This window comes from Taeniopygia guttata, chromosome 29, assembly GCF_048771995.1.
Source record: "Taeniopygia guttata chromosome 29, bTaeGut7.mat, whole genome shotgun sequence".
In the NCBI taxonomy this organism is placed as follows: Eukaryota; Metazoa; Chordata; class Aves; order Passeriformes; family Estrildidae; genus Taeniopygia; species Taeniopygia guttata.
The window spans coordinates 5,209,999-5,225,226 of record NC_133054.1 but is presented as its reverse complement, the minus strand read 5'-3'; the positions used below and the strand labels follow the sequence as shown (position 1 = coordinate 5,225,226).

The 15,228-nt window shown below is 48.8% G+C and overlaps 1 protein-coding gene across 3 annotated transcripts in view; it reads right to left on the bottom strand.

The window, feature by feature from the left end:
- The window catches only part of DIP2B (disco interacting protein 2 homolog B), a 61,673-nt gene extending 50,336 nt beyond the window's left edge, over positions 1–11,337 (bottom strand). For all 3 annotated transcript variants that reach the window (XM_072919563.1, XM_072919564.1, XM_072919565.1), the window contains exon 1: positions 11,146–11,337. In XM_072919563.1, the coding sequence (XP_072775664.1) occupies positions 11,146–11,227 (82 nt within the window). In that variant the 5' untranslated portion in view covers positions 11,228–11,337. The remainder of the gene's footprint in view (positions 1–11,145) is intronic.
- Between the last annotated feature and the right edge of the window lie 3,891 nt (positions 11,338–15,228).

The following is a 15,228-nucleotide window of genomic DNA, read 5'->3' as shown; positions in this document are numbered from 1 at the left end:
ATCGCTTGCACAACAGGATTATTTCTTTCTTAGCACTGGGATTCTACAAGCACAACACAGAACTGTAAAAAAACGCAGAAACAAAATAAGTTTATTGGAGAATCCCAGCTGAGATCTTCCTACCAGACACAGCACTGACCTGCAGTGACAGCCAGTCTGAGCATCCATAAAAACACCTGCAGGCTGCAGTACCTCAGGTGGACCCAGGAAACTCTGGAGAGCTGTTTCCTCTAGCCCTAATTCTGCTGGAGGAAGACACAACAAAATTCCTCCTAGGACTGCCAGGTCACAGGCAGGTGGCCTCCAATTCCATGAAAATACACAACCACACAGAAGCCACAAATGCAGGATGTGCTCACGACCCAACACTGTGGCTCTCTGAAGTGTGATACCTGAATCAGCTGTGCTATGCACAGGGCAGGATTGAATATTTCATGTTAAAAGCTTTAAAAGAGGAACAAAAAAAAAGTCCTGGCCCAGAAGTGCAGGCTGTCAAAATCAACCGCTCAACTGACAGACAGCGCTGAGAAGCCTGGCATGACAGCCATAAATCACTCCAAAATCTTCTTTTCATGCAGAGAAAAAGGAACAGTAAAGATCCGAACATGAAATCTTGCCCATTTTTAATTTGCTTGGTTGCACTTGTTTAAAATTGACGTTTATTTGGATACTTGAGCTCGTCTCTCCTTTTTACTTCGGCGTGCAGCAAGCTGAAGCTGAGAATGAGGAATTTATCACATGGAGGAAGCAGTACATCCCAGAGGCTGCAGCTAAGGCAGCCTGACCAGTGGAGACATGTCCTGCCCTGGGAGCAGAGGGAACATGTGGGCCCAGATGTTCCACAGGGGACCCATTCCACGCAGAAGATCCTTCCCCATGGTCTGGTTTCACTGGACGGGGTCAGTGCTCTCCTGACAGACCCACAGGTGGAAAATCCTGAGAATTCAACACAAGATCTTCAAATGCAGACACCAACAAGGCCTCGGGAGCTAATGGACACTGACACGAAGTGTGTGATCACTTCCAAGCCTTCACCTCCCTCCCAGAGAGGCCAAGGAAGGCCCTGGGGATGCAGCAGTGCCCAAACGGACTCAGGTTTCATTTAATCTCTAACAAAGGCTTGGAGCAATTGGCACATTGCCTGGCATTGCTGCCTTCTTCCTCTTCAGATGTGCTTCCATCCACAGATAAGGAGAGGTGGCTTTGAATTCGCACCCTGCACAATCAGGGTAAAGGACAGCACAGGAAACCCAAGTCAGCTTTTCCCCTCGGCCAGGGAACTCCCTGAACAGCCAGCACAGTCCTTCTCGTTGGCATGCCCAACACAACGGCACAGGAGACAGCAGACAACGTGCTCAGAGCTCCACCATTAACTGGTTTAGTGAGTTAAGACACAGATCTGTCTGCAACTGCTCGGGGCAGAATGTGCTGAAGGAGCAGAAATGCACCTTTCAACTAAGAATCCATGAAACAGCTTCAAACGCTCCCTTTGAATGGTGGAAACAATCCAAGGGCTGCAAGCTTACCCCAGTGAGACATTACCTCTTGGGGACTTCTTGTCACACTTCACCCACAGAAAACTATTCTGAAATAGCTCTTCCTGACAGCAGAATTACAGAAAAACCAGCTCTGTCATTTCCTGGGTTTCTCTACTTCGCTAGCTCCTTTCCTTCTCCTTTTCTAGGACTATTTTGCAGGCTCCTCTCATGGTGTCAAGGATCCCACTGCAATACTGTGAATTTCTTTGCACCTGCATCCAAACCCAGGAGCAGATGGTTAAAATGACTAAAACAATGCTCCAAAGTCCTAAACACTAATGGCAACTGGCCCTACACAATTTTTACATGCTGCAATTTTAAAACAGGACTTAACAAGTAAAGTGTATCAAATACAGGAATAACTACACAGAAATGTTTGCTCAAGGTTTCTAGGTGTGGCTGCAGCCAAGACATTAATAGGATTATTTGTATCTGACTCATTTGCTTCGCCTTCATCCACAATTCTCCCTATTTGGGACTCAGTAATTGACTTCTTTCTGCACCACACATCTTTTTAAAATCAGGACATCTTCAAGGAGGACTGGGAAAATTTAAAGCAGAGGGGAGAAATCCCACAAATACAGCAGATTTATATTATGGTCAACCAAACCTGACCATCACCATCATGGAAAAGCTTCCTGAACATGCAGCACGGTGAGACATCCACTCCCTGGTCATCAGACTGGACATGTCACAGTGTGAGTGACAAATCCCTCAGCCACAGAGGGTCTGATGTCCCCACTCTGTGTCCGAGCTGCTCACCTCACCCTGTGCATCTCCCCCTCTTCCTGCTTGGGAATTCAAAATAACAATACTTCCCCCATTGCACTGCGGCAGCTTCCAACCCCAAATTGCGTAAGAATGGAGGTTTTCATTCCAATTACAATAAGAATTGTTCTTTTTTTAATCCACAAGGGATCACTTAAAGTTTCTGCCCTAAAAATAAACACAGGTCTCAGTCTCTGCACAAGCACTTGGCCATTTGGAGATCTCCTTTTTGTAACACAAGGGGCTTCAGTCTCACATTCAGTATTTTGCCAGGATTGACACAAAAGCCCAAGAAAACTGTCTCAAAATAATTTATAATTTGGTTCTTTCAATGAAACGCAGTGAAAAGCTTGGTATTTTCTGAAGAAACACAGCTTAGACTCCTAAAGGTTTCATCCCGTGCCCTCTCCAGTTTGCCAAAGTTCACGGCTTTTGGCGGAGCCGCGGCACCTGAGCTTCACGAATGGAAAGAGTGAGGTGGCAAGAGGTGAGAGCAGCCTGAGCCAACGCTGCTGCCAAGGGCTTTGTTATGGAACCTGGGGTGCAGCTCCTGAGGACACACAACAGAACAGAGGTGCTTTTCTCCAGCCTGGAGATGCAGCACATCTGAAGCGAACTTCTCCCCTTTCCTCAGCACACACCACGAGCAGCCCTGCAGATGCCATCAGGACCTTGCTCCAACACCCCATGGGACTCTCAGCAATTTCCTGAATGCCAGAAATGGAGCACCTTTAATAGGCATTTTCCACTTGTATTCAATTAAGGGAAAAAAAAAGGCTGCACAGTTTAATAACTGCAGATCTGTTTATTCTCTACCAGCACCGCAGAGGATCAGGGACTTTCATCTCCCGCTCTGATCACCCGACTCCCTGACCCCACTCTGCATCACAGGGTGAATAATCACAGCCTGGAATCTGCCATGTCACTTCCCAGCTCCTTGGAGGAACTCTCCTTGTCCTCACCCCAGTGACAATGCACATTGTGAGCAGGAATGTCAGAGCAGGAATGGCCAGAGCCTTCCTCACACCATGGCCCAGAGCGACCTTGGACAGCTGTTACCGCTGCTCTCACCTCTTGCTAGAAAGGGAGCACAAAACTTCAAAGCCTCCTTCCCCTGCTCGGGCTTCTTTTGGCTGGTCAGCTCCTCTCTGGGGTCAGAGAGAAGTGCACACTTAAAATGACAGGGAAGATCGATGCTAGAGATGCAAGCAGGGGTACCAGGCCACCCCTGAGCTACCCTACTGCTGCTGCTGCTCTCAGGGAGGAAATCACAGCCTTTCCAGAAAAGGTGCTTCCAACTGAAATGGCTCCTTGTAGATTAATTAGCACCCAAAATGAAGAGCTGATGCATTAAAGGAAACACAAACCTCCTTCAAGCATGTCCTCACCTGACAGCCCTTTCTGGAATCACACACAGGGACAGGGCCTGAAACCAAATCTTCCAGCCCTCGATTTTTTCTGCTGTCTCACTCCCTTTTTGATCACATCCTTCCAATTTATGGCAAACCAAGTGTCCCATCAGAACTTCCTTTGCTCATATGTTCCAAACCTAGAACTTCCAAAATCTCCCCTGGCTTGTCCTACACACGCAGCATCAGGTGTGTGTTGGGTGCTCCCCCCTGTGAAGGGGATAAAGCAGAACTTCCTCCAAAAGTTACCTGTGCTGCTCTCAGAGAAATGAATTATGAACCTCTATTAGAGGAATACCAGTGCTCTCAAGTAAATTTCCCAATTTCAGCAGTGAGCTGAAATCCAGGAATACAAACACTGACTCATCTTTGCAGTTTATGCTTTATCTCCAACAAAAGGCTCACTTGTCCAACTCCTTTAGGACTAAGCTACAGGAACAACATCTCTCCTAAGAGCAAAAGACAGGAAAAACATCCCAAACAAATCTTTTCCACTGCTGCACTTTAGACCTGATGTTTGACATTAGTCCTGATCCCAGAGGCAAAATGGGAGCTCTCCATGCACTCAGTCACCCAGCTCCCACGGCTACAGCCATCCTAAATGGAATGCATTATTCCTGCATTAAAACATATGTTTTTCAAGGCAGCCAGCCATCCGGCTGTTCTGAGGGAGATTACAGAAGACCTAATTTTATCAGGCAGGGATACAATTCTCCTGGTTGTTTTTGCTCCCTAGGGACATGGAGCTGGTGAAAGCCAGGTTGCCTGACTGCTGGGGAACAATTCCGAGAGGCTCCGTCACCGATCACTCAGGCAGGAACTGGAATCCTGGGTCCTTAAAATGTATTAATGGATGCCCTGTAGGCTCTGTGGGCTCCCATCCCTGTGGAATTCAGAGGCCAGGAAGACCTAGTTTGCATCAGCAATTCTCAAGTCAACAAGAATTAGAAAGAGTTTATGTTGGCAGAGAAGTGCTAAAACTTCTAAGGGTTTTTTTAATTTCCTTTTAATTTTTATCAGCTTATGTTACACTAAATAAAACAAGGTGATTGCTCACAGCAAGGAAAGTTATGTTACTATTACATTACTATCTTTGGTATAAACTCAGTGTAACTTAAACTTACGTCCTGCCTATGTTTACTTCAAGTGGTGTTTCACAAACTCTCGGCTTTGAAGTTTGAAAAGAACACAAACGGATGGAAACAGGCATTTTACTCCAAATATCAGGCAAGAGTAACAACCCAGCACATGATTCAAGATGAGAAATACAGGTGTGAGGCTTCTCCCAAGGTTTTTCATGAAATGCAATGGGAAAATTTGTGTAGCAGATGGAATGCTGCTGCCTGCAGAGCATCCGTTAGCTATAAATCACTGTTTCCTCACACAGGGTGCAAATGTAAGAGTCTTCCATTCTAATTAATAGAAGAGACATCCTGGTCTGATGACTTGTCCCTGATTTCACAAGCTCTCCAAAAAAATTTTGGATTGAGTCAGCCTCAACAGAGAGAAATGCTTCAATTCCTCTCTCTATGAATCGATGTCCAAAAAAGCAACTGAGCAACTCAGAGAGATTCAGGAAATGCTTTTTATAACCGAGACACATGGTTTAAAGAAAACCGTCCTAAGGAATTATCTGCACATTGTATTTGAAAGAAATGCAAACAGGAACTCTACAGCTTCTGCCCATCCCTCGGGAATGCTCACCATGAGTTCACTCTTTGGCTCCTGAAACTTGCCACTGAATAAACATGATAAATCCAACGAACAGAAAACTTCATGACAAACACTCATCAGAGAGAGGGAATCAGGAAGGAGCCATCACCCTTTCCACAACATCACCAGTGAACCAGAAACACGGGGGGTGCTCCACATTCCCTTCCCTGCGGAGCTCCAAGGATTGCTGCACGCTGGGAAGAGCAGCAGCTCTGTGCAGCTCCTCTGCCACCCATCACATTTCCTACTCAATATTTCATGCTACAGCATTTAAAATAGCAAACTGGAGATCAGTTATCTAGGACACCACAGCAAACTCCAAATGCGGCTTCGGCGCAGCTGTGCCAGGCCAACAGGTCTGGTGAACGCTGCCAGCCTGAGCACCCAGCTGAAACGGCAAACATCACCATCCTGGAAGCACTAACAGTCATAAAATCCACCTGGGAACCTTTGCTACCAGATGTCCTCTCCACCCAGAGGAGGAAACTGGTTTTAACTCCAGCAAAGCTTCACAGGAGCAACCAGGGAGGACGTGCAAGACTCTCTTTAAAGCCTCTAATTTCCTCCTCTCCCCAAGGCAAAGGGTCAGAGCTGCAGCTTTGAAAAAGAGCCCTAAACTCTCTCCTCATTCTCCTTAAGTATAAAAGGGACAATGCAAAAATATGAACATTCTTTAACCTTCCTGGTTATTTTTTATTATTCCAGTCTGGATGCTCCAAAAACCTTCCTCCCCTTCCCCGTGTTTACATGCTTCAATCATGCAGCAACAGTAAACCCAACTCCCACTCGCAGAAGCCAAAATATTTCATCCAGTATTTGTGTTTAACTCCCTCTCTTCAAACCATTAATCACTTAAATCATTCTGCTTTGACCATCTGCAGAGCAGAAATCTGTGATCATCTTGTGGACCTTCTGTTTGCTGCACTGGTGATAGATCTGGTACTTTGCTGCTCTTGGTCACGCCTGGAGCTGGATTTCCTTTTCCTGTGACACAGACACTGCACGGAATCCATGTGCTCCATGCTTACATCACTTTTCCTGGGCTGTGAAGCTAAAGAAAATACAATTTCATCCACAGTGAAAGCAGATGAGGGATCTTTCTTGGCATCTTTGCAGAGCCAACCAAGGCTGGATGATCCCTGGCTGAGCACAGCCAGCTCCCAGTGACAGCTCCAGGAGGGTTTCAGGCATTTCAAAGCTCTCAAACTCTACCTGCACACAGAGACTGCGTCAAAGCCCTGCACAGATTTCTCAGCAGATCTGGGACCCATCTGCTGCCAGTCCTGCAGGTAAATTAAGGAAGCAACATTAAAGCTTTCCCAGTGCTGGTTTTGCCTAATGCAAGACTTGTGGGTGAGATGCTGCATAAATGCACAAAAACCACCTGTAAGTCCTGTTAGCTACAGGCTGATCAGATCCAACTTGCTTATGTTTATAAAGCTCTTCTTCAAATTTTCTGTGCTTTGCCCACAGTTCCCTGAGTGGGGGAAGAAACTGAAGTGAAAGCTTTCTGCTCACTCAGCACAATCCATACAGCCAGTCCCTACTCAGACAATTACTTCCTTTGACTCTGTAATTTAAATTCTGTGCTTCAGCTGCTTAATCTATAAAAAAGATCCTCACCTACTTTGACAGGCGCCTGGCAATCAAAGATTGCAACCTGAAACACACAATTTTTCAAAGATCAGAGAAATACCCTGATTCCCCAAGAAATTTTCAAGCCAAGCAAAATAAAGGCTCTACCCACTTGCTTGAGTCAACATGTTTTCTTCCAGTAAGGTTCTATCCTATTTGGCTGGCCTTCAGTCCTGAGTTTCCACCGTTTTGCTGATACTCCTTTTTCCATACAAGCCACCATCCTTCTGTTTTCCTCGGCTTCTGAAAATCCTCACACAAAGCTCTGCTCTGCAGACAGAGCCTCAGCTTTCCAGTGAGAGAAAATCAGCTTTAAAAGGAACAAACCCAGGTGCACGGAGCCATTCGCAGAAACACCCACCCAGGATCACAAACCAGACAGCAAACGTGTGTTTAGCTAGCAAAGTAAACAGAAACCAGCTCCTTCTGCCCACCAGGCAGGAGGGAGGAACCCTGTCACAGGAGCCAGAAGAGGCTGAAATGACCTCCAAGGTCTGAGCTGCTCACAGGAGCTCCTGCTTACCACGAGGTGGAATTCCCTGCCCTCCCCTGGACCGTTGGGTATCTCCGGCTGGTGTTCTCTCCACTGGCACCCCTTTTCTAGTTAGGAACACCAGGCAAGACAGAAACCGCAGTGACACAAAGCCCAGCAGCCAAATCAGCTCTGTAAGTGGTGTTTAACCCCTGCAGAGCCAGGCTGGGCCCTGCACTGGGGCTGTCCTGCTGCCACGGCCAGAACTGTCACCTCCAGGAGAGCACATTTCCCCACACAGGCAGTACAAGAGTCACAAAACGTGTCCTGTGTGGAACAAACCCTCTGAACGTGCCTAATTAGAGCCTTTGAGTCTGGATATTCCAGAGTTTCCCAGCTCCACTAACAGCTGGGATGAGGTTGATGTGAGAGGAGCTGCTGGAATGTTTCACCCAAGGTGTAAAAACGCCCGAGCCCAGTGGTGAAGTGCTTTAATATTAACATTTTTCACCGAATATGAGATGAATTCAGACATTCACCTCATTCTGGGAACATTCCAAGGAACAGCATCGTGTCGTGGATCTGAAGTCACCTTCACTCAGTGCTGCAGCTCAACCCAAAGGTGAGACTGAGCTGCCACACTCACAGACGTGTAAAAGTGGGGGGAAAGTTAAAGTTAAATAAAGTTAATATCCCCAGCACTTTCACTCATCAAACAGAAACAGATGTAAATACAAAGACAGCCCTTCCCATCATTAGTGATGCATAATGTGGGTGTTACTGACAGATGAAGAAAAGCACCAGAAAGAAAAATATCCCAAAAGTGCAAAAAAAAGGAAAACATGAGTAATGAGCAGGTTCTAGATCTCCCACAGCTCCATGACCCAATTCTCAGCTGATATACTGTTACTTGAACGTTCTTCCTCAGAGGTTTCCACATTAATCCCTTCTGTGAGGCAGTGGAAGCTCTCCCTAACTTCAGACTCAGGTTTAAATGCCCTTCCCATTGGCAGAAGACAATGAATTCGTATTTCTTATGCACACTTAGAAATGAATGAGTTGGTCTTAAATCCATCACCAAGGCCCAAGACGCAGAGCGAGATGCAATTTCTGTTGGTTAATGAACAATTAATGTTTCCTGAAACACGTCCCACTCCTTTGCTCAGACATTTCCACTGCACCCAGGGATGGGATGCCTGTTACTTCTGCACTGACCACAAGGCTCAGTGAGGAATAATCCAGAGGTATAATTAGTCCTGTTGCTCCTTCTGCACAGATTGCTCCTTAAGAAACTCTCATGGCTCACCATTGCAAACTCTGATTTCTATTTCCAGCATACATTAAAGTAATCCTGCTCCACTTTGCATCCTGCTTGCTGACGCTGCACCTTTCACAACCACAACGCCAGATAAGGTTTTAATACTATATTTCCCCCTGTTTTGTTAGAAATTCTCTGCTCTGTGGTGGTTAGTAGTAGCAAACGCCTGGGTGAAATTCACTGCAAGGCTCAGCACTCCGAGTGTTTGTGCTCCCAGCCCTTGGAGCCACCCCACACTGTCCATCAAGGACAGAGCCATCTCCAGTTCCTGTTGTCAGGGAGCCTGGGCTACTCCCAGCAGCTGCAGTTCCTCTCCTCTCCCAAAAACGAGGTGTTCCTATGCAAAAAACCTGACAGAAATATTCACACAGACAACAGCCAGAGACAATCGAAGCTGCAACAAGGGGGTGGCAAAAAAAGGACCAAGTGTTCTTATCTGAGCAACAACTGAGCAGTGGCACATGGAGCCCTGCTGCCATTTTTAATAAAATGCTTCTATTCAATATTGTTTACTGTCAACAGCCCATGGTTATATTCAGCTGAACAATGCACACACAGGCCTCAAAATCCCTCAGCTTAAGCCTCAAACTAGGGCGTATTTTTCAAGAACTCCACAATGACATTACCTCACTCCCCCTTCCCACAGCTCGGTTATCTCAGCAACAACATCCCCTGAAATATGTTCCCAAGAGTTTGGGGACGCAGTCACCCAGAATTCTCTGTACTCGTGGGTTTTTTTGACAGAAAAAGTGATTTGCACAAACAAATCCCTGACATACATATTAAGAAATCCAAGTATTAAACTCACAAAGGGGCAGTGGATTTAATATTCGGAGAATTACTTATATAACCCACAAAACTTCACTCTGTAGCACCAAAGTTGAAGCTATAGGAGCAGCTCGTTAAAGATTAGTGGGATGTCACAACAGAGCTCATTTATTTTTAAGTTTGCAGTACAATCTATCACGGGGTCAAATCATAAGGGGCTTTCAGTGCCACAAGAAACAAACCTCAGAAAATCCAAGCAAACGCTTGAAACATGTAACAAATTCTTTTAAAAACCTACTTAATGTTACATTTTGAGCAACACCACCATTCCTCATTCTTTGTTATCACGGAGTCCCCAAAAGCAAACACTCGATAAAGTTTTACCACTTTAGTTAAATGTCTGCAGCAAGTTTATCTGGAAAAGAGTTAACAAAAGCCCCAGCCAGCCAACATCAGGGGTTTAACTGTGTTAGGAAAGCAGTGCCATGGCATTTTCTGCTGGCACAGCCTTGAGTGCCAGCGTGGGCAGCGGGGGCTGACAGCCCCCAGCTCACCCTGGGAGTGAATTCCTGATCTCCAAAGAGTCAATAAGTCTCTTTTATACACTGCAAGCTCTGGGATAAACAGGGCAAGATGTGCCTGCAACTTGATTGTTCTTAATTTGTAGTGCTAAGAGAGACATGGATGGTCCTTGTAGGGTCCCTTGCAGCTCAGGATATTCTGATTCTCTGGTTATTCCAACCACGCAGCGAACCCTCCTGAGAAGCCACCTGATTTTGGCATCAAGTTCCACACCATGATGGGGGCAGGAAAATTAAAATTATGCAAATCTGAGCTACCTGCTCTGCAACCTTCCCCCTCCGCCTCAGCTCCATCCCTCCGGCTTCGCAAGGGAGATTCACAACAAAGCTGCACCCAGAGCAGCATCTTAAACGCCGGGGAACAAAGACAAACCCATGCAAAAAAAGGAAACAACAACAAGAAGGAAAAAAAAATCCAGCAAAAAGCGCATGCTCTGAACCGATTATGGCACAAGAACTTATTCAGAAAGTGGGAATAACACAGGGTTTGCCGTCATTATTGTGCCCGAAGTTCCTGCGACTCCCCCGCCCCACAGCTGCCTGTCCCGGGGGCTCTCACTCCCACCCCGCATCCTCGGCTCGGGAGCTACGGAAAAGAGGCCACAAGGAATAAAAACCCTCCCGAGGGAGGGACGGGGGGGTCAGCTCAGCCACCCCCGACAGGTGACGGCCTCGCCGGGGCTTCTCCCCGGGGTCCCCCGCACTGAGGATGCTCCCAGCGCTCCCTCCCCTCAGCCCCAGCCCCAGCCCGGCCGGGCCCTTCCGTCCTCGGCCGCTCCCCTCACGCACACGGGCCGCGGAGCCGGAGCCCCGCTCCCCGCAGCCCCGCCGCCCCCGGCCCCGCTCGGCCCCCGCCGCCCCCGGCCCCTCACACGGCGGCGCCCCGCGGGCAGGGCCGGGCCGGGCTGCGGGGCGCTCCTCACCCACTCACTCACTCACTGACCTTCCGAGAGCTCCAGCTCCAGCTCGGCCAGCTGCTCGCGGACCTCGCGGGGCAGCGAGGACAGGGCGGCGGGCTCGGCCATGGCGGGCGCGGGCGCGGGGCGCGGCGGGGCTCAGCGGCCGCGGGGCGCGGGGGGAGCGGCAGCGGCCGCAGCCTCCGCCATGGCTGAGCCCGGCGCCGCCGGCACGTGACCGCGCGGCGCGCGCTCCGGGCCCCGCGGCGCCCCCGCGCGGCCCCGCCCCGCGCTGCAGCCGCCGCGCCTGCGCCCGGTACCGGTCCGGTTCCGGTCCTGGTCTGCTCCCTAATCCAGTACCGGTCCGGTTCCGGTCCTGGTCTGCTCCCTAACACGGTACCGGTCTGCTCCCTAACCCGGTACCGGTCTGCTCCCTAACCCGGTACCGGTCCGGTTCCGGTCCTGGTCTGCTCCCTAACCCGGTACCGGTCCGGTTCCGGTCCTGGTCTGCTCCCTAACCCGGTCCCGGTCCCTGGTCTGCTCCCTAACCCGGTACCGGTCCGGTTCCGGTCCCTGGCAGCGATCCCGGTCCCTGGTCTGCTCCCTAACCCGGTACCGGTCCGGTTCCGGTCCTGGTCTGCTCCCTAACCCGGTACCGGTCCGGTTCCGGTCCTGGTCTGCTCCCTAACCCGGTACCGGTCCGGTTCCGGTCCTGGTCTGCTCCCTAACCCGGTACCGGTCCGGTTCCGGTCCTGGTCTGCTCCCTAACCCCGTCCCGGTTCGGTTCCCGGTCCCTGGTCTGCTCCCTAATCCGGTCCCGGTCCTGGCAGCGATCGCGATCCCTGTTCCGCTCCCGGTCTCGGTTCGGTTCCCGGTACCTGTTCTGCTCCCTAACCTGGTACCGGTTCGGTTCCCGGTCCTGGCAGCAATCCCGGTCCCAGTTTGGTTCTGTTCTGCTCCCAGTCCCGGTTCAGCTCCCAGCCCTGGGAGCAAGGTACCTGTTCTGCTCCCAATCCCGGTCCCAGTTTGGTTCTGTTCTGTTCCCAGTCCCGGTTCTGCTCCCAGCCCTCCGCCCAGTCCCGGCCCCACTCCCAGTCCTGGTCCTGTTCCCAATCACAGTTCCGTCTCCACGCCCTGGCCTGCTCTTGGTCCTGGTTCTGCTGCCGGGCTCCATCGCCAGTCTTGGTTCTGTTCCCGATCCTGGTCCTGGACCTGTTCCATTCCCGTTCCCACTCCTGGTTCTACTCCTACTCCCCAGTTCCGCTCCTGATCCCTGTTCCCGCTTCTGCTCCAGGGCCTGTCCCCAGTCCTGGTTCTACTCCGACTCCCCAGTTCCGCTCCTGATCTCCGTCCCCAGTCTTGGTTCTGCCCCGCGCCCCTTCCCCAGTCCCAGTTCTGTTCCTGTTCCCGGTCCCGGTTCTGCTCCTGCTCCCTGTTCCCGGTTCTACTCCAGCTCCCCAATTCTGCTCCTGTTCCCGGTCCCGGTTCTGCTCCCGCTCCCCGTTCCCGGTCCCGCTCCAGGGCCCAGCCGCGGTTCCGCCCCGTTCCCGGGCAGCGTGCGGGGTGATCGCTCTCCAGAGCTGGGTCCCACTCGGGCTCCTGGAGCTCCTGGGCCAGGCTGGGGGGTTCTGTTTCCCGTTTCCCTCCCCGGGATATTCCAGAACCCTCTGGAGCCAATCCCGGGCCCGGGGATTGGGACCCAGGGGGACCCTCAGCCCCCGGCAGAGCCGAGGTTCTCCCTTCACCCCCAGCAGCACTAAAAACATTTCAGCCTGCACAGACACAAGGAAGAGCTCAGGAATTGTGGTTTAAGGGTTTTTTTCTTTTTTTTTCTTTTTTTTTAGTTTCTTTTCTTTTTTTTTTTTTGTGTTTTTTCTCTTTTAAATCAGCTTTATTTTTCTAACTGTTATTTCAATTTCCCATAGCACCTTGGCAATGTCAAAAACAAATACAAATACATGTATTATCATTTGAACACTTAAAGCATGAACCTACTTTACACAAATTTTGTTTTGGACATTTTGACAACAGGAATAAACCAGAACAGACAGTCTAAAAGCCAGATAAGTTGCTTTTTTTGTCCTTTCCTACCACTTTGAAGAGAGATCGTCAATGCCAAGGGGAAGCTGGATTCATCCGGGAGGAACAAGATGTCTGTAGTAACTCGAGCTCAATATATTATCTGAATATTTTGTATTCTATAAAAATTAGAACAAAACCCATTTATGCACAGTCTGTTTACATTTGAAGTTGCTTTTTTTTTTTTTTGGAAACTGTATCCATAACTGAAGTTCCATAAAAATAAACATCTGGTTTCTTAAATATAAAATTTTAAAGTTGTTACAGGTTAAGTTTGCAGATGGATTTTTTTTTCAGAAATAAGTTGCTTTAACTCCATTTCAAGTCCTCCCAACTGTACATTAAAAACAGACTCAGTGAACCTCTTGAAGTGCCTGCGCTAAAGGCACTGAAGAGAAGAGCCAACTAAAATACTACAACAACCCAAAATTATGTACCACCCTAAAGGAAGCTCAGACTATATGGAATATATACACGCAAAGAAGAGCATGATAAATCATTCAGATTAATGGCAACAATCTTACGTTTCAGAAGGAAATATCAAAATTAGAAACAAAAAACTCTATTGCATATCTGTAGTAATCAAGGATTTACAAAAAAACTCATCAGAAGCCATTTCCCCCCGAAGTGCATTTCTGTTGCATCATCTGTAATACAATGGTGCATTTTACAAATTTAAAATATCATCTGTACATACCAGATATCTCAGCCCAGGTAAACTCACCTGGGAACAGTAAAAATTGCAGACAGTTTCAAGACAATTAAGCTGATATTGACAAAGTAGTAAGGCCATAGCTATTTAACTACAGTAAAGCATTGATTAAGTCACTTATTTGCTACTGATCTGCCACAGTATCATCTTTCTCTTCTGGTTAATAGTGGGTTACTTTTTTTTTTTTTTCCTACAGCTAAAACTGCACCATCATACTGTGCCAGGCTAATTAAAAAAAAAAAAAAAAACCAACAAAAAAAACCCAACAAAACAACAAGAGCAGGAATGTAAGATACTATAAAACTAACTTAATGTTAGAAATCAAAAGAAAACTTTTTGCACTTTTAATTTTACTATCACACGCAAAGAATTTCTTCTTTGTACTCCCCAGCAGAAGCACGACAGAGCGCCCCAATCTTTTCCACACACAGTAAATTGGAAAAGAACCCAAGTGGGGAGTGGATTTCTGTCCCTAACGGAAGCCAACAACTCTGAAAACAAGTCACAGTTCCTAAAGCTGCAGGTTAGGTGTGATTTGCACCTCCTGGTATTTAATATCAGCAGAGCAGGAGGATTTCCATCCCGTGGGGGACACTCGGAGAGCAGCTGGAGCTGGGACAGGAGCAGCTCCCGGGAACCCAGGAGCTGTCCCAGCCCTGTCCCAGTTTCCCCAGTCTGCCCAGCAGGTAAACTGGTGGGGACAGCCACCAGATCCTTCCCCAGCCCAGCACGAGAGGAAAAGGCAGATCCCAGTGCTGAGGAGAACTCCCACCCCACCAATTTCACAGCCTCTGCATCCAACTGGGAATTTCCCCCTGCACAGGAAAGAATAGAAAGCAAAAGAATAAAACAAACCCCAAACCACAGCTGGAAACGGTGGGAGGAAAACGCTGACATGAAATCCTTGCACACAGGTGTGAAATGAATCATTGCAAGTGCCTTAAGCTGAGAAGTTTGGGTGTGCTGGGAAAAGCCAACACTTCCAGCCTGACCTACATCCCCTGCACCAGAGCCACGAGCTGCTGGAAAAGCCCAGGAGGCACAGAGCTCCCCTTTCCACCAGCCCACAGCACCTCGGAGCCACTCTGGGTCGGGTTTTCCCACATCTGACCCATGACAAAGTCCCATTTCACCTCTCAGGCCCTCCCAGCACAAGCGATCAGTGCCGCTGGATCAGGAATTCTGAGCCACACCTGCACCAGCTCCTTCTCCCTCTCAGTTCCTCCTCCCAGAGCCAACAGCGGTCAGCATCCCACTGCTCCCTCCACATCCCAGAACACATCTCCCCTGAACACCTCTGAACCATCCCACAGGCTTCTTTCATTCCACTTTGGCTGCA